An 18,684-nucleotide genomic window follows, 5' to 3' on the forward strand; every position below is an offset into this window, starting at 1 on the left:
TAGAAACAGCGTGACTATGACCGGGTGCATTGTACAGCCGGACAAGCGCATTCTCACTAATACAGGATCGAATCGATCTGCGTCTAAGCTAACGTTCACACCACGAATACTGATTTCGTTTACATTAATAATGGTCCAAAAATATCTAATAGCGTCCCTAAACGACCGAGTAGAAAAATACTTTATGCATCACGGATAATCTAGCAATATTATGATTTTCTCACTAACGTCGAGATATATTGAACATTTTCTTGTGTCACGACAAACTGCCTTAGGTCTAAGAGTGATAAAAACTACTGCGGTACTCCCTTCCATTGATTTTGAAAGTGTTCTGAATAATGAAAATATAATTTTTTTGAATTTTCGAACAAACTCCAAAGGTAACTTAAAAATATAAAATCGATACCGGTTTTATTCGATATTCGAATATGACCTGGGGATGTGAAAAAAAAAATCCTTTCGTTTTTAAAGATTCATTCGGCCTTGTACATGATTTTATCACTTTTTTTTTAAATATACATACATACATACATATATTAAAACGGGGTCGTTTCTATCTTAGCCTCAATTTTCACTGAACATTGTGCAGCCCTTAACACTATGATAACAATATTACGATTACACAAAACATTTTCAATGCGAATTCATGTCCGATCGAAACACGTATTTGACTTTCTATTTTAAGCATTGAAATTAATAAACGTATTTCAAGTCGATAAGGCGGCAAACGCGACACTCAAGGGAGCGAGCGAGACAACGTTATACAAAAACGAAACCAACAGATTGTCTCTTTCCCGCGGTGCCAATAAACGTCACTTGTGGATCGTGAAATGACTCATTTAAATTTTCGTAACGGTCACACATTCAGCAGTGATCTACATTTATTTACCTGAAAATACTATTAATACAAATACGTATTTGATCGGGATACGAAACATTGTATTCGCAGTTCGACTGACTTATCGCAAATCGCATCTACTTGACAAACATGAACAGCGTTACGTGCAAGTCAGTCGTTGTTGTAAACTTGGAATGGAACACGGATTATGCACGAAATTGTAACGAACGTAAAAAAACAAAAATAAATTTTCAGTAAATACACAGTTCTCCGACCGTTTAGACCAGTAAGCGGATCTAAACGGCGCCTGTCACTAACAATATCAAACGTTTACTAACAGCGCCCCAAATATCGACTATGACTATACGGCAAATGGCTTATTGACAATCCAATTGAAAGAATATTATTTAAAAATAATTTCAACAGGCAATTCTAATATTGATGGCTAAATTAATCACCTTTTCATTACAATCGAAACACAACTACTAAAAGAAAAATGGCCAATCACTAAAATTCAGTACATTACGTACTATGGATATAATAGAAATTAAATTGTCGTGGTATATAATATAGATGGCATAATGACAAATCGCGTAGAAAAGCAGATTTGGCATATCCAGGCTAATAGTAAAGTTTGTTCAAATTAAGGACGTGTCACAATTCTCTTAAAACACAACCGAGCATAGCTATTTTCAGGATCATTCTATGGGACTCCGTAACCAACAAGGAATTTAACATTAAAAAAAAATGTACGAACCTGATCGAATTTTGAGGCTAGTTTTTGTGTTGTGGGATATTTTAAGTTAAGGAACCTTAGCGAAATAGGAATTCTTAGATATATTTATAGGCAAAGTAAAAAAAAATTAAAGTCCATCAAATAATAACATTCATGTTTTGCATTCTTAGAAAACGTAAATCACAGTAGATTATTGTTCACAAAAAAAAGGCGCAACAGATAATGTTAATTAGGTTGAACGGGTCCGTATTTGCTAAACCGTGATCAGAGTACTTATGTTTCAGTGAAAATTTACAAAGGAGGTTATTGTTCCAATTTTTTTTATTGTTATTCTACCGTTTCGGTAATGTAATTAAGACAACAGTCATTATCCGTGTTTTAATCCAACTTCCTCATTAATTGTACAATTCGTAAATCTAATAGTAGCAATCTAATATACAATAGTGTAATTATTAGAACAGGTGTGCTTCAACATAAAAATATTCAATTAAATATTATTATTACCTATAGTGGTAGTTCCATTTCCCAACACGAAAGGCAAATGTATCACAATAAACAGCCTAATCTTTTATATAGTCTGTTATATGAAAAAATGATATAGATCAAATGAGATGAAGTAGAATTGTCTGAAACTGGAATCAATTTGGATGAAATAAAATGAAACGAGATGAGATGAGATGGGTTGAAATAAAGTCTCAGTATAGTATTGATTATTTATAGAGTTAAATGGACTTTTTTGAAAGAACTCGAAAAGCGATTGTTTCATTATCCTACAATTATGCACATTCACTGATGTTAAACAGTTAATAAATTACCGTTCTTACACGTTTAAGCCTGAAAACGATGATAAAACAATTCGCACAATTTCGCTCCACGCGTTCCCGCCAAAAACTCATCAAATATAAAATTAGGTGTTAATCACATTCAGTTTCCCTTTTTCGATAGAAATATTACATGAAAGATCATGAAATAATTATATAGGTCAATGAAAATAAGTACAAAAAATGTATTAATATGAAAAATGCACGTGATATTTTCTTTTTCTTTATTTGATATGTCCAATAAGACAGGCTAAGGGAATGTAGACCATATAACTAAGCGTTTGAAAACTGAAACTGAATGGAGTCGAATTGAATGAGATGAATTGAATTTATTGAGACTTCATTGGAAGAATTCAAGAAGCTATATGTAAAGTGTTTTTTTTTTTTCATTCCATTTGTCGAATTGCACAGATATCAAACGGTTAATAAAATGGTTCATTACACGTCAACTCGAAGAAACATGAAATTGCACATACATTTTCTTCTTGCATTTGCTTAGTTAATTCTAGAGTAGCAAGTTCTTGCAGGTCTTTTAATCTAGAATTTACTAAAGAATAATTTACACAGAAGTTCTTCTGTACGTAACAACTGGAACTACATAATATATGCTTGAATATAATTCTGCAGAAGCACACACATGATATACGAGTTAAGAGCGTTTAGCTATTTTATATATTTAATAATTGTTAACGTACGTATCACTAGTGGCAGTTATCAATGCTCGATTAAATATCTTTGTTATTGAATTTTAAAAATTACAATACCAGAAATTGTACCGAATCAAAACGGACGTCATATTATTAAAGTGCATTATATGTATGTACATATACATGTTTTATTTCGGAATCTTAACAACAGAATAGGTATACAATTAAAAGGGTGACACGTCAAATACACAATTGACAGGTGACATGTTGACACGTAATAAAACAATGAGATTAATGTTTATTTTTTTAAGGAGAATAAGATTAAACAGTGAACTAAAAATACATTAAAAAGTCATAGCGTCAATATTTTTTTATTCATTTAAAAAAAAACAAAGTTCATTAAATCAGGTTTTTGATTTTTTTTTTAGACATAATACAGACAGGCACAGTTATTCGAAACAAAATGTCGTTAACTTACAATGATATAATATAAGCTAAAATGAAGATTAAAGTATATTATTATGTACTAAACAAGGTTACGTTTCATTACGCGGAAACAATAAATGAATAATAAAACTGCCTTACGTCGATGTGCACTAAACTTGCGTTTCCCTCCAATTACGGGCAGCGAGTGCACTTTGACAGGTGTCAAATATATGATTCCTATTGTCAGTCAGCTGTATTGCAAGAGCACTAAAAAAATAACCAACAAAATTCGCTAATCGGGTGCGGAAATACAAAAGAAAACCGAAACCGCTGGACATTCTCAGACTAGTTTAATTGACGAAAAAAAAAAAATTAGGAGAATCGTACAGCTGAAATCATAGGAACATACAAAATGTCGACTCTCTGAGCAAAGTTCTTGACGAGAAATCATTCAAGAAATTCACGTTTCTACATACTAACATACTTATCACAGGTTAAAAGGGGACAAGAGAAAGTATTAGTGTTCTCTTAATGCGGTACGACGCTACTTAATACAGTATAAAACCTAAGACGAGTTACATGGTGCCGCGGTGGCGCGCGCACTCACTAATAAACATTAACAATAAATCCTAAGCCCATTTTGCCCCGCGTGGGGCCGTTGAGATCGATCGCTTACACATAACTATTACATTAAGTTGACTGGCGGTGCTTAAGCTGAAGCGCGAGTCGAGGGCTGCCAGTGAGTCCGGACTCACCTCGAGTCGGTGCGTCGCGTCATTAATAATCGATTTCGAAAAAAATATTTGTCTCTGTATGTGTAGCGATGCATCGACTCGCGGTGACGTCACGAGCGCCCGAGGAACACTCACGGTGTATATCACTTATCCGACCTCCGTACTAGGGGCCGCCATCGCCCGAGTTTTAGAGCGCCAGTACAGCTTCCGCCACCGTTATCACATCACTATTAGTCCCGCAGTTCGCGTGGCCAACGTCTACTAATCCCAACCGTTCTCCTTCACCATGTGAGCCAGTTCTATTATGAACTTGCCCTCCTTGTATTTCTGGCTCGATTCGAAGGCGTGCTCCTGGAAATGAAACGAAAATAATATATAGAGAGTTTATCTTACACAACTAACATTCCCGATCCTGCGGACAGAATGGCAAAGCAGTCGACGTCGCCCCAAACACGTCATTTCGGATCCTCCCGATCCACTAACGGTGCTTTTAGGCACCTCTAGCACCGGTCATTGTTCTGGTCGAACCCGTCGCTTGCGACAAAGGGCTCGACGAGTAAATTAACCTTCAGACACAGCCCACTGAGTTTCTCGCCGGATCTTCCCAGTGGGTCGCGTTTCCGATCCGGTGGTAGATTCTGCGAAGCACGGCTCTTGCTAGGGTTCGTGTTAGCAACGTCGTCAGGTTTGAGCCCCGTGAGCTCATCTACTAGTTAAGGTTACGCTGATATAGCCTCTCAAGGCTCTCAGCTTAGTTAGGAAAAAAAAAACACAGCTCGTAACTTTCTTAGAGCTTTTATTATTTTTTTATATTGGGACGCTTTATTTTGTCATTCGCAATACGAGATCAGGGTGGAGAATGTGAACATTTCCGTAATATTGCACGATTTATTTTGTAATTCAGCCCAAAAAATGTCGATGGTAGTAATTTTTTAAGGCACAATCAAAGATTTTTGTGGAACTAATTAATTTCAATGAAACACGTAAATTAAATATAAATTTTTAAAGTGTTCTCATTGTGTTATATAATATATTTTTTATTGCTGGGTCGGTGGACGAGCTCACAGCCCACCAGGTGTTAAGTGGTTACTGGAGCCCATAGACATCTACAACGTAAATGCCGCCACCCACCTTGAGATGAGTTGTAAGGTCTCAGTATAGTTTCAACGGCTTCCTCACCCTTCAAACCGAAACGCATTACTGCTTTACGGCAGAAATGGGCAGGGTGGTAGTACCTACCCGTGCGGACTCACAAAAGGTCCTACCACCAGTAATATAATACCACACCACCAACCATACACCAGCAATAATATATCTCTAAATGGATCTAAATACTGTCCTTATACATCAACCTCAAGTCTAAGTTCACCTTATCAATATATTGGCTAACAAGTCAGGAGTTCACGAAAACATTGCATTAATTAATACATATAATACTAATTAGACAATAAACAAACAAAGACCTGACCTGTTCAGGTTGATTGATCAGATGATATACGACAGTGATATATGTCACTGTTGTAGTCATTTAATCATCAGTCATCAGTTAGATATTTTAGACCTACATCTTCATTAGAAAGATATAGAGGTCTTAAAAAACATACATATAGTATTTAATGAGAATAATTGTTAAATGAGAAACTGTAGTATTAATATACTAGTGATATTCAAAATTGGTCTTGATCTACCATAGACTAGCAAGACCAAGACTAAATGGAACTAAAGAACTATAACAATATCAAGACCGTTTAAATAAGACCAAGACCCAATACGCAAGCAAGGGCGGATCCAGCTTTGGTGCCAGGAGGGGGTCACATAGTCATAGTCAAGTCAAGAACTTATAATTTAATTTTGATAACAATAGATACAAGTAAAAAGTAGGTATTTTATTAATGTACGTAAGTACTGTACTTAAAAATATTTATTCTTTATTGTACACTTGAAAAACTTAACACATAATAACTTGTACATATACACGTACATATTGTCATCTTCTCTTGAAGAAATCGAGAGAAGCACTATCACACCCGGAATGAGGCAGCTTATTTATATTCCATAACCGTGGTCCTAAAATCATTATGTTCAATATGTGGTCCACCTAGGTCCTGGAACCAGCTCAGGGGGGGGGGGTCATGACCCCCATGACCCCCCCTGGATCCGCCCTTGTACGCAAGATTATAAATATACATAGACAACCACTACAATGTCAATTATACTATATACATTTGCATTTCTTGCAGTTTTAAATTAACGCGAAACTTATCGCGAGAGAGATTCGGTGTATCTAACTACTCTTTTTTTTATTGCCCTTGTAGGCAGACGAGCATACGGCCCACCTGATAATGAGTGGTTACCGTCGCCCATGGACTTCAGCAATGTCAGCGACAGAGCCAAGCTGCTGCTTACCATTAAGCTCATTAAACACATTACATTAACTCTTATCGAGTGCTGATAGTACGCGTAGGTACCTACCTATAACGTGTTTAATCATTATTATCTTTTATTTATTTATGTTTGGGAGATTACTGGTGGCCCGAAAGCCTTTTTAGTTGTACCAGGGCGAGCAAGGGCTCAGCCAATAGGGGTGGGATTTGCTAACAGTTACCCGAGCGCTTCCAAGAGACCTACCAACTCAAGAGCAGCTGCTTCGCGAACGAATCTACTACCGGATTGGAATCGCGACTCGCTGACAAGATCCGGCGAGAAACTCAGCGGGCTGATGCTTAAGTTAGGTTACACGTTTTAATATCCCATCTTCAGCTAAATCAGGGGCTCCCAAACTTTTTTTTATTTTTATTGCTTAGATGGGTGGACGAGCTCACAGCCCACCTGAGTGGTTACTGGAGCCCATAGACATCTACAACGTAGACGCGCCACCCACCTTGAGATACAAGTTCTAAAGTCTCAGTATAGTTACAACGGCTACCCCACCCTTCAAACCGAAACGCATTACTGCTTCACGGCAGAAATAAGCAGGGCGGTGGTACCTACCCGCGCGGACTCACAAGTGGTCCTACCACCAGTAATTACGCAAATTATAAATTTGCGGGTTTGATTTTTATTACACGATGTTATTCCTTCACCGTGGAAATCAACCGTGAACATTTGTTGAGTACATATTTCATTAGAAAAATTGGTACTCGCCTGCGGGATTCGAACACCGGTGCATCGCTTCAACACGAATGCACCGGACGTCTTATCCTTTAGGCCACGACGACTTACCACTTTCTTCTGACTTCTGACCACTTTGAGAATACATTATTTCTTAGCGCCCCCATTTTTTCCCCTACTTAAAATAGTACATTGTGCACCAAGGGAGAAAAGTAGGACATATTTCCTCCCGCGTGTAAAATGAGATATCCTACTTTTTTTCCGCGGTGCACATACTATTTTTTCTCCTACCAGGCCGAAAGTTCGTGGAGTACCGAGCCGGGGTCCAGGGACGAAACCCCGGTGGGGTCCGGGGTGAAGCTCTGGCGGGGGGTAGGGGTGGCAGGGCCTCTTACCGCCCCCCCCTTTAGGTCTGCAGCGTCCACAATGTAGCGTTATAACCCACTTTGAGAAAGGCCGAGCTATATCTATCAGAGCATGGCGATGAGAACTTACATATTTCCAGCCGAGCATTGTCTTGCAACACTCGCAATATATGTCGGCGACCGCGTGGAGGCCCGTCAGCAAGACGCGTTCCTCCGCCATACCGCATCCGACGTTCACACTGCGACAGAAATAAAACCGTTCACAATTAAAGACAAAAGTGAAGAAAAACACATCGACTATTGATGAGTCATAAAATAAATAATAATTTATAAAAAAAAACAAATACGCGGTTATAGAAAATAAAAAAAATAAAAAATTGATTTTTTTTTAATAAATTTTAATTAAAAATAGTCTAAGAAAAAATGATTTTATTGTAAAAAAAAGCGTGGTCATCCTCTAGTTTTTATTTATTTAATACTACACTTAATATTACCAGAGGTTCTCGTTTCGACTTTCAATCGAAAGTAAATTTTAATAACGTGACCCGTGCTTTCTTATTTGATCCACGTTAAAGCGAATTCGTATAAAAAAAACTAATGTAAAATTTAAATAAGCTCCTTAGTTATGTACAGTCGGCCGTGTAAAACACAATTACCGTTAGTGTCATTAAACTTTCTAAGTTTAGACGGTTACATTAACAATGGCATTGACTGTTTAACAAGTACATAATGTGCAACGCGATTGACACAAATGTTAAGGCTTCAAAAGAGTAAATCAATACAAAAAGATGGCGGTTGTTGTAAACGACTTAGCTATTTGTTGTGAATGTTGTTTGATTATAACGTTTTTTAAGCCTCAAAGTAAATGTTTTAATATATTAATTGGAGTTATTTAGGAACTGCTTTTTATACAGAGCGTTATATTTTATGTAGAAGGCTACAGGAAGGGTACAGTAGTGACTATGTATACAATAAGTGGCATATTTAGGGCCACAAAAATATTCAATTATCAATTATAATTTTTTATTGCTTAGATGTGTGTACCAGCTCAAGGCCCATCTGGTGTTCAGTGGTAAGCGGAGTCCATAGACATCTACAACGTAAATGCCGCCACCCACCTTGAGATATGAGTTCTAAGGTCTCAGTATAGTTACAACGGCTGCCCCACCCTTCAAACCGAAACGCATTACTGCTTCACGGCACAAAAAATATATAGAAAAAATATTTTCAATATATTCAATGATCTTGACTTAAGATTACATTTTCGATTTAATAATGATTTGTATACACGCTGTATGTTTCATCAGGTCAGTGACCTGCGTCTAAAAATAAACTATTAGGACTTGCTATTCCGTTGGCATTTTGTATTTTTGTTATTGCTTAGATGGGTGGACGAGCTCACCCGGTGTTAAGTGGTTATCGGTGCCCATACTGTATAATTTATTTTTAGTCCAGTAGGCAGCGGCTTGGCTACCTCCGTGACATTTCCGACGTCCATTAGTGAGGGTGATCACTAATCATCAAGGGAGCCGTATACAAAGCCAATTAAAAAAAAGATAATCTGTTTCACTACTTGCCCCTAATGGTGAACATTGCCTATTTTTTATACGTTTTTCTATACGCCTTATAGTATTAACTAAAAGTTGGAAAGATTTTCATTTAAACATATTTTCTTACCAAAACCACCGTATTTATCTTCTTGCTACCACCCCAAAACAACCCTATTTATACAGTATTACGATCTGTTTACGTTGCAACATATTTTTTAGTAAATAAAAAAAAAACACCCGCCTTTTAAATATGACGTTAAATTATTATAATACATGTTAATGCTTGTGGTGTTGAATACGAATATGAATTATCTTGGGTCACAAATGTGAACTTCACTACACTATTTTCTTTGTTATATAGAATAATTTTAAAATTGTATGCATTTTTTTTTCTATATATATTTTTATATATAGTAAGTCTAATGAAATATTGTCATACGACTATTACGATACTACGACATATTATATTATAAAAAATCAAATGTGTACTAGTCTGAGGTGCAAGGTGGTCATTTATTTCAATCGACCTCATGCCTTCATGGTCAGTATTTGTGATATTTATGACATTCGCAAACCTTTCAACGCACAGTACAAACGTGAGCTCATTTATTTCAAACAATAAAACAAAAAATACTTTCTTTTATTTCACGATAAAACATAATAAAAATAAAAAAAGGTTTTATCGTAAAGTCTGATATGGCTCGTAACAGCGGCATTGACAGTACCAAACTTGCTCTACTATACGATTTAATTGACATTAAATTTGTTATTAAGAAAGAAGTGTACAAACGTAATAATTCATGTTTAAAAAGTACTTACACTGAATTAAACAGATACGCGCGCCCCCGACTGCCTTGAAACGACTGAAAAAAAATTGAGCACAATTTTATTGTACATAATACATGTAGTTTAAAAACTTAAAAAAAAAACACGCTTAAATAGCAAAGGGAATTAACAATTAATTTAATTTTATCCTGTTGATATTAGTCAGGATATTAGGGCGAAGTTAAAAATTATTGTACTGTCATCGATCCTTGATTCGTGTGCAAATTTTAATAAGTTTTTAGTTCAATTAATCTCCCCTCTCTTCAGCCCATAGACGTCCACTGCTGGACATAGGCATCCCCAAAGCCTCGCAACGACCGATCCTGCGCTGCTTCGGTATATAGGTAATAGGTCGTCGGTCCACCTTGTGGGAAGTCTATCCAGAAGTAGAAGCAGTAGAAGAGAGGTAGGAGAGGTCTCTTTGGCCCCAGTGGTCAAGCGTTCTACAAGCAATGTACCCTGCCCATTGCCACTTCAACGTCGCAATCCTTTGGGCTATGTCGGTATACCATGGTTTTCCTGCAAATATCAATATTCCTGATTTGATCTCGCAGGGAAACTCAATTAATATAATCAATTGCAACTAAACACATGTCTTGAAGTCAGCGAAAATGACGTTACAATCAAACAAACACACAAGCTAATAATATCGTGTTAAAAATCAGCGTTCGTTTCTATCTTGGCCTCTATGTCCTCTTAAACCATTCACTGGATTATAATGAAACTTGGTACAGTTGTTGTTGGCGTTCCAGTTAAAGTGACTGTCATAGTATTGTACCATCAACGGATAAAAGGCGGCGCGCGGGTAGTTTCAACAGATTTATATTTTACATACAATTAGCGAGTCGTAGCTTTTTTTAATGCGTTCCGATTTAAAGAGTGGGACAGCAAAATTCAGTTAAGTTCTTGACGTGATGTCGCAAGGTGGATTTTGTGACCGGAGCCCATAGATAACAACAATTTCAAAGTCTCAGTTTTGCAGTACAATGGCTGTCCCAGTTTTCAAACCGGAACGCATTACTGCTTGACGGCAGAAATAGGCATGTTGGTGGTACCTACCCGTGCGGACTCACCAGACGTCCTACCACCAGTAATCCTACGAGTAGAATAGGTAGGCAAAAATAAGTATTCTGATGTTTTATCACAGAGGTTACCAACCTTCAATATACTTCCACGATGAATATGGGTGACTTATAAATAAGGCGCTTAGTAAAATACGTGTGAGTTCGTTTACCTTCGAGATGAGTTCGTCATGGCTGGCGAGGTGCGCGCGGCAATGTATGCAGCTGTAGGTGCGGTGCGCCGGCGGTAGGTAGGCTTGGAACGTCTTGACGGGGGTCTTGACGGCCGGGGCTCCGCCGCCGCTCTCGCCTGCCACCCCGCCACGGTTAGTCACCCCGTCACGCATGAGTGCCTGCTAGCTACCAACATACGCCACCGTCAGCGCGCGACCTCAAAGCCGCCACACACCGATTCTTGCACAGAACGAGCCGGGCCGTAGTTTTTAAGATACGCCATCTCCTTGCGTTTATCGGAAGCACGTTATAACGAAAGAGAAGAAATTCAAAAAGTGAAATAAATGATAGAAGACATATTACGCTTTTTATTATTAGCTTCAGACGTATGTATGTATATTTGTAACGGAATCTTTGAACATGATTTCGACCCCTTTCAAAACGTCGGATTAACTCGATATTTGGTATACTTATTAAAGACCGATGACATTTTAATATGTAAAAAAAAAATTAAAAAAATTGAAATTTAACTAAAAAATGAAAAATAAATAATACAGTCAAAACCGTTTACTGCGACATCGTTTAATACAACATGCCGGTTATAATAACCAAGAACAAAGGTCCCGGCTGAATGCCATATGACCGCCTTATTAAAAATATTGCTTTCTACGACATTGGTAATAACGACATACCTCATAAAACGACCACATTTAACTAATATTTCGGAGAATTAGATCTGTTAGAACGACCGCCTAAGCTGTATTGTAAACAATTTGAATAGGTATCCACATTTGTCTTCAATGGCTTTTAAAATCAGGAAAGAAAACAATAGGATTTAGTTTAGTGTAGGGTCTTTTCTAATTCTTAGAAACAAAATACGTGCATGCGGTAGTCAAAGCCCGCTTCTTCATATCTCTTCAGTTAGTTTGTTACTTATATACACAAGACGCACCAAAACCTTGTGGAGTTATTCGTGAATCTTTCAAAATCTCGCAAAGAAAAAGAAAAAAAATTAATATTGAAGAAAAATCGCGTATTATGTAAATATATTTTTCCAATAATTCCCTATCGATTTGTTTGTACTTGCACGATACACATTAAACATTACCGGTTGTTACGACTATCGGTTTTTACGAGCGACGATTTTTGACGATATTTACGAATATGAGCAGTCCCTTCGATGTCGTTATAACAGATTTTGACTGTAGTTTAAAAAACTAACAAAATACGCTTTTATAGAAAATCCAACTAAAAAATAGAAAATAATTGTAATAAATTTGAATTAAAAATAGTGTAAGAAAAAATGATTTTATTGTAAAAAAGCGTGGATTGCTTTTCAGGATATTATCAAAATAACCCTTCTACTCATATCTGTTCATAAAATATTTATAACTGATACCATGCACCCCACGCTTTTTTTACAGTAAAATTGTTTTTTCTTACACTATTTTTAATTCAAATTTATTACAATTTTTTTTTTTTAGTTGGATTTTCTATAAAAGCGTATTTTGTTAGTTTTTTTAAACTATTATTTATTTGTTCAGATGTTACTGCTGCTGCTGCAAACCTTATTAAATGACGTTGGTAGAACTAACAAATGGTTTAATATTAACCGGGCTAATGTTTCGTTAACTGTGTGGCCAAGGATAAGGTTTCCGGGGAAAAAAAACCGAAAGGGTCACCGGGTTCAGCGAGTTATTGATTAATCCTCCATCAACGTAGGAGCTCTCGGGAATTTGTAAATCATTTTCTCACATATACATATCGACGCTTGAAAGGCAAACGTGACTAAGCGACAATAACTGCTTTATACCTAAATGATAGACAATAACCGTATTCGATGCGCAAAAAATATATATTTCTAGGTCTATTAAAATAATTTCAATCCTACAGCTAGAATCGTTAAAATATATTTTTTTTCAGGTATTTCATCTTTAAATTAGTCTACTGTAAAGTTCACGCATTGTCGCTTAGTCACGTTTGCCTTTCAAGCGTCGCTATATATATATATATATATATATGTGCTCATATTTAAATGTAAGTTTGTTTGTGTACAACAAGGAGATGCGGCCTGGCTCGCTCTGTGCGTCTCTTACGTCGAATGCTGACGGGGGATCGCCTCAAGTGCACCATACTACAGTTATAGCAAATATAATTAATTTATTATTTACACGTACTATTCATTACAAAGAAATAAAAAAAAAATGAAATCGCAAAATTTATCCATATATAAATTTTTGTATTGTGTATGTGTTTTAACCCTTAAAAACACAGTGATGTGGCAACATTTGATTGGTCAAATTTCAACATTTAGCAAAAATAACATTTGATATAAACTATTTATTTATGATTTTATTCAGAATTACTTTATAACAGACTTATAAAGCTTCGATAATCATGAACAAGAATTCAAGTCACTTTAAATGTAATTGACAATGAATAAGCAATTTTAATCAGAGCGTTATATTTTAATTTTGGTATAGAATATTTAAAAAAAAAAAATATAATTATAAATTGTCCGTTGTATAGTGCACTATAAGCTTAGTAACAGCACTCATGGGACAGAAAAGAAATACAACGAAATATTTAAAAAATCTTTTGATAATGACATGAAGTTCAGGATCCAATTTCAAATTATATTAACAGAAATTAGCCGCTTTTTTTGTTACTCATTTTTTTAAAGATGACTAAAAGACGTCTTCTCTGTGTTACTACCCAATTTAAATAGTTCAATATCAAAATGACCAACATTCAAATAATTCAAAACACCTCAAAATCAATAACTTTTTTGGCTAAAGGCATAAAACTTTTTATGTGATTTTTGTGGTTGCCAGGAAAATAAAAGCAATTGTATAATGCATATTTATGCGATACATCGCTATACAGAGGTCGTATCCTTTGTTACTGTTGAAAACTAGCACTGAATACTTCCAATTATTTTTCATTTATAAAATTTAAATATTTAATTCTTGTTACTATTTTCATAGACCGTTTCATTAGACAGTTAATAATGACGAAATAGCGAAAAGAATATTGTCGGCGAATAAACTTCTCTGTCTGTTCCAAATTTTCGCAAGATATATCCAAACTCTCTTCTATGAAACCCTACTGAGATCCATAATAGCTTGTGGTTCTGAGATTTGGGTACTCAACTTTAAAACAGGAATCCACTAATGGTAATCAAGCGGAAGATTCTTAGACGAATATCCGGTGCTGGGCAAGGAAACTACCTATGGGGAAAGCGCTATAACCATGAGGTTTATGATATTTACAAATAACCTAATATTATAAAAATTGGAGCCTTAAGATGGACAAGAGAAGTAGCTAGAAAGGGAGAGGCCAGAGAGGGAGTGCCGAAACAAGTGCAGTACAGTGAAACGGATGGTCGCAGCAGTCGTAGCAGGGCCAAACTCAGAGGATTAGATGGCGCAGAGCAGGACCTTAAGCGAATTGGTTTTTAAAAACTGGAAGGAGCCTGGAGATACGTACTAGACCAGTGAAAGGCCCGCTTTGGGCTCTAAGGCCTAAGATGATGATGATGCTCATCAATAAAATTGACATAATTTCTTTTTTAAACTGATGTTGATTTTTTTGCCACTAGTACCCAATATAATTTGTTGATCCAAGACGAAGTAACAACAAAGACATCAAAGCATCGCGGACTCGAATAATTCGGTGAAAAACAATTCACTACAAATATATTAATTTCATATCAGTCAATAACATAGTTGTAACGATAAACGAAGATAATGAATGTTTCAATATATCGAACTGTACTTACGATACCGTAGTCTTGCTAACTTTACTAATTAATCCACACAAACTTGAAAAAAAAAAGAAAATCTATGTTCGATTTTTAAAATAGGCGTTAAACTGTAGCGTCATTTTTCGGCGGGTTCCAAAATGTAATGAGATTAACCTCATCGAATTAAAAAAATCGCCCGCGGCGTCTCCCGCCGCTCCAAGTTTATTTACCTCGTACTGATAATATAATATATTAATTCGAAAATAGAACGAAATCGTCGATTACCATAAGTCGAATTCAGCATGTCGCATATTTCAATTGTAAATTAACCTAATTTACTCTTTTTTAAAACATGTCATCTGAATACAAAAGGTAATGGCTAATTCTATTTGTGAGTTCGAATAAAACGGTAAATAAATTTGTTTAAGTAGGCTTATAAATTACTAGCCCACTCAACGGTCGTTGTCCTGTTAATTTATTTTGACAACGGAATCCTCAAGATTTACCTTATTTTATATAATGACTATTCATTTTAAATGTCAATATTTTTTTTTCATATTCCCCTTAACCTTTCGCCATTCGTGTTCTTGACTTTTCCCAGGCATTTTTCCCTTAAATACATATACTTGTCCTAAAAAATTGCGAACACAACGAAAAAGTCGAAAAAGAAGAGCATTCTAGCGATTCATGAATTACTAAACTAAAGTTTTAATGCGAATAAAATGATATTAGACACTTTTTAGAATTTCAGCGTCGTTAAAAGAGATGAACATTCAAATTGATTAACGAAAAAGAAATTGACTGTTTGAAGTTGGATCCCGTTGACTACATTCAAATTTAAAAAAGTTCCTCTTTGAAATAATTTTAATTTAAATAATTTATAATTTATATGTATATTGTTGTTTTCAGAGAGATCTTAAATACACTACGACTCCATTCCCAGTCGACTTAGAGCAACGCATCAAAATTTTTAATAAACTATCTCTTTTTGATCAGTGAATCACTTTAATTTGCTAGCACTTAAGCACTCCATTTAAAATCGCAAACATTTACTTACCAAGACTTCAAAATTTTTACTAACAAACAATTTGTTTGATTGACGTTGTTATGTCAAGTGTCAGTAGGCAAATATTGATTTTTCTGAATGGCAAAACATGCTTTTATTGAAAACTTAAGTTTGATTGGCTTTAAAGAGTTCGACTTTGGAATGGAGTCGATTTAACTTTTTGCACTCGAGAGGTGAGCTTCGCTCGGCACTTTGTGCTGTGTGGAAACATTCGATGCGCTGTGTTAAAAACTATTTAAGTTACTTTATTTAATGATTGACATCTTATTTATTTTTTTGATATCTGTTAATTGAATCATATCGAGGGCTTTTGATTTAAGCAATTTATTTTACTTTACTTTTTTTTTCTCTCCTGTCTATGCTGATAGCTTTGAGAGGCTATTTCAGCTTCTCTTTGACGTGTAGGTGAGCTGACGGGGCTCAAACCGGAGTGTCACTAACTCTGGCCCTAGCAAGAGCAGTGCTTCGCAGAATCTACCACCGGATCGGAAACGCGACCCACTGAGAAGATCCGGCGAGAAACTCAGTGGGCTGGCAACATTACGCTTAATATCCGACGTGTATCTTTATAATGAAAGATGCATTTTATTTGGTAGTAGCATCAAAAATTCAATGTTTTAAATTGATGAACTACAATTAAGTTTACTCCATTAAAATATCTGAACATGTTTTTTTGTTATGTTATTTTTTCCAAATTTTAAATTTCTAATGGCTCTCCAGTAAAGTTTCAAACATTTCGCTTAAAATATATATAATAGTCTTTCACACCTCGATATGATTCTTTGTTCAGTGCGGAGATTCGATGCGCACTGTAAACTTGTAAACTATTAATGGTACTTTATTTGATGATCGACATTCACTTGTTTATATTTTTGATATTTGTTCTTATCGTTCGTTCGTAATTGGAACGTGTTGTTAGCGACACTCACCTCTCGAGTGTAAAGGGTCAATAGTTTTGTTTGGTGGTTACGTACCTGCCTGGCGCGAGCAGCATCCACCCGCCGCCCACATGAGCCGCGTCAACCGTCGGTCACCTGCCGCGCGCGCTCTCGCCCCGCCCCGCGCGCTTCCTCTTAGCACCCGCCACCCTCTGTCAACAACAGAATTAAATGCGGCCTTAAAATCTCAGTTCAACGATAACTTTTTTATTTATTGCTTAGATGGGTGGACGCGTCCACAGCCCACCTGGTGTTATGTGGTTACTGGAGCCCATAGACACGACGTAAATGCGCTACACACCTTGAGATATAGTTCTAAGGTCTCAGTATAGTTACAGTTTAGTTATAGCTTTTTACTGATGGTAGGACCTCTTGTAAGTTCGCGCGGGTGGGTACCACCACTCTGCCTATGTCTGCCGTGAAGCAGTAATGCGTTTCGGTTTGAAGGGTGGGGCAGCCGTTGTAACTATATCTCACGGTGGGTGGCGCTTTTACGTTGTGGATATCTATGGGCTCCAGTAACCACTTAACATCAGGGGAGCTGTGAGATCGTCCACCCACATAAGCAATAAAAAAAATTAAAAAATACATAAAGTACCTCTGACTAGTATCAGTGATCTAAAAATTTTTGTGAATAAGCCACGATTAGAACTATTCTGGACAACAAAGGGATCTCGTCTTAATGAACTGATACCTCTTACCTTCATGGCTAAATTACTTTAAAAATCCTATCTATATTTTTTTTGGTTATTGATACAAAATACTCATAGACATCTACAACGTAAATGCGCCACCCACCTTGAGATGTAAGTTCTAAGGTCTCAGTATAGTTACAACGACTGACCCACCCTTTAAACCGAAACGCATTACTGCTTCACGGCAGAAATAGACGGGGTGGTGGTACCCACCCGCGTGGACTTTCAAGAGGTCCTACCACCAGTACCACCAGTAGCTGGCCAGTCTAAAACGGGTATACGCTGTTCGCTAAGGTAACATTTGAAACCGGAAAATGCCCTATATCGTTTACAAGGGAATCAAATCAATTGTGTGTTTTATTAATGTAAATAAGTAAATCGAACTTAAGTTCCTTGACCTTCGAATGTATTTTTACTTCTCGGTTCAATGTATTTTCATTCGTTTATTAGCATTATTTACCGCTGAACAAGACGCCAGGAAACTGTTCGAAGCTTATCTAAATAACTAAAGTACATGAGCATCAAGGACGTTAATAAAATATTCAATAATACATTTTGCGACGAAATTTTTATTTTTATTGTCATCAGTTCAAAAACGTGGAACTATTGGAAAAATTGAGGTAGTTAGATAGATCTTCTTTTTCCCTAACTATTCGTTGGTAGCCTAAGAAGTTATTTTTTTTTATTGCCCTTATAGGCAGATGAGCATACGGCCCACCTGATGGTGAGTGGTTGGACGTCCCCATGGACTTCAGCTATGCCAGGGGCAGAGCCAAGCCGCTGCCTACCGCGCTATTTCAGCTGCGCGCAGACGGGTAGGTCAGCTCACGGGCTCAACCTGAGAGAATTCGCTAACACTAGCAAGCAATAGATCATTCAGATGGTTTTGAAGTAGCTACGCGTGTAAAAATTGTTTGTTTTATCATCTGTTAATACCTCTGTTACTGTTACT

General features: G+C 36.4%; 1 protein-coding gene across 11 annotated transcripts in view; it reads right to left on the minus strand.

Annotated features, from left to right (window-relative positions):
* Positions 1 to 457: 457 nt before the first annotated feature.
* Ypel (Yippee-like) overlaps positions 458 to 18,684 on the minus strand; it is a 174,021-nt gene continuing 155,794 nt past the window's right edge. For 4 of the 11 annotated variants that reach the window (XM_089729467.1, XM_089729469.1, XM_089729468.1 and 1 more), the window contains 5 exons: positions 17,074 to 17,189; positions 11,288 to 11,424; positions 10,048 to 10,091; positions 7,809 to 7,917; positions 3,398 to 4,553 (listed from right to left, as the gene is read on the minus strand). In XM_089729467.1, coding sequence (XP_089585593.1) covers positions 4,464 to 4,553; positions 7,809 to 7,917; positions 10,048 to 10,091; positions 11,288 to 11,424; positions 17,074 to 17,110 — 417 coding nt within the window. In that variant the 5' untranslated portion in view covers positions 17,111 to 17,189 and the 3' untranslated portion in view covers positions 3,398 to 4,463. Of the gene's footprint in view, positions 4,554 to 7,808; positions 7,918 to 10,047; positions 10,092 to 11,287; positions 11,475 to 17,073; positions 17,190 to 18,684 lie in introns of all 11 variants that reach the window. The other 7 variants (XM_089729459.1, XM_089729461.1, XM_089729462.1 and 4 more) reach the window with 3 other exon arrangements.

Source organism: Bombyx mandarina, chromosome 08 (genome assembly GCF_030267445.1).
Source record: "Bombyx mandarina strain Sakado chromosome 08, ASM3026744v2".
Taxonomy (NCBI): domain Eukaryota; kingdom Metazoa; phylum Arthropoda; class Insecta; order Lepidoptera; family Bombycidae; genus Bombyx; species Bombyx mandarina.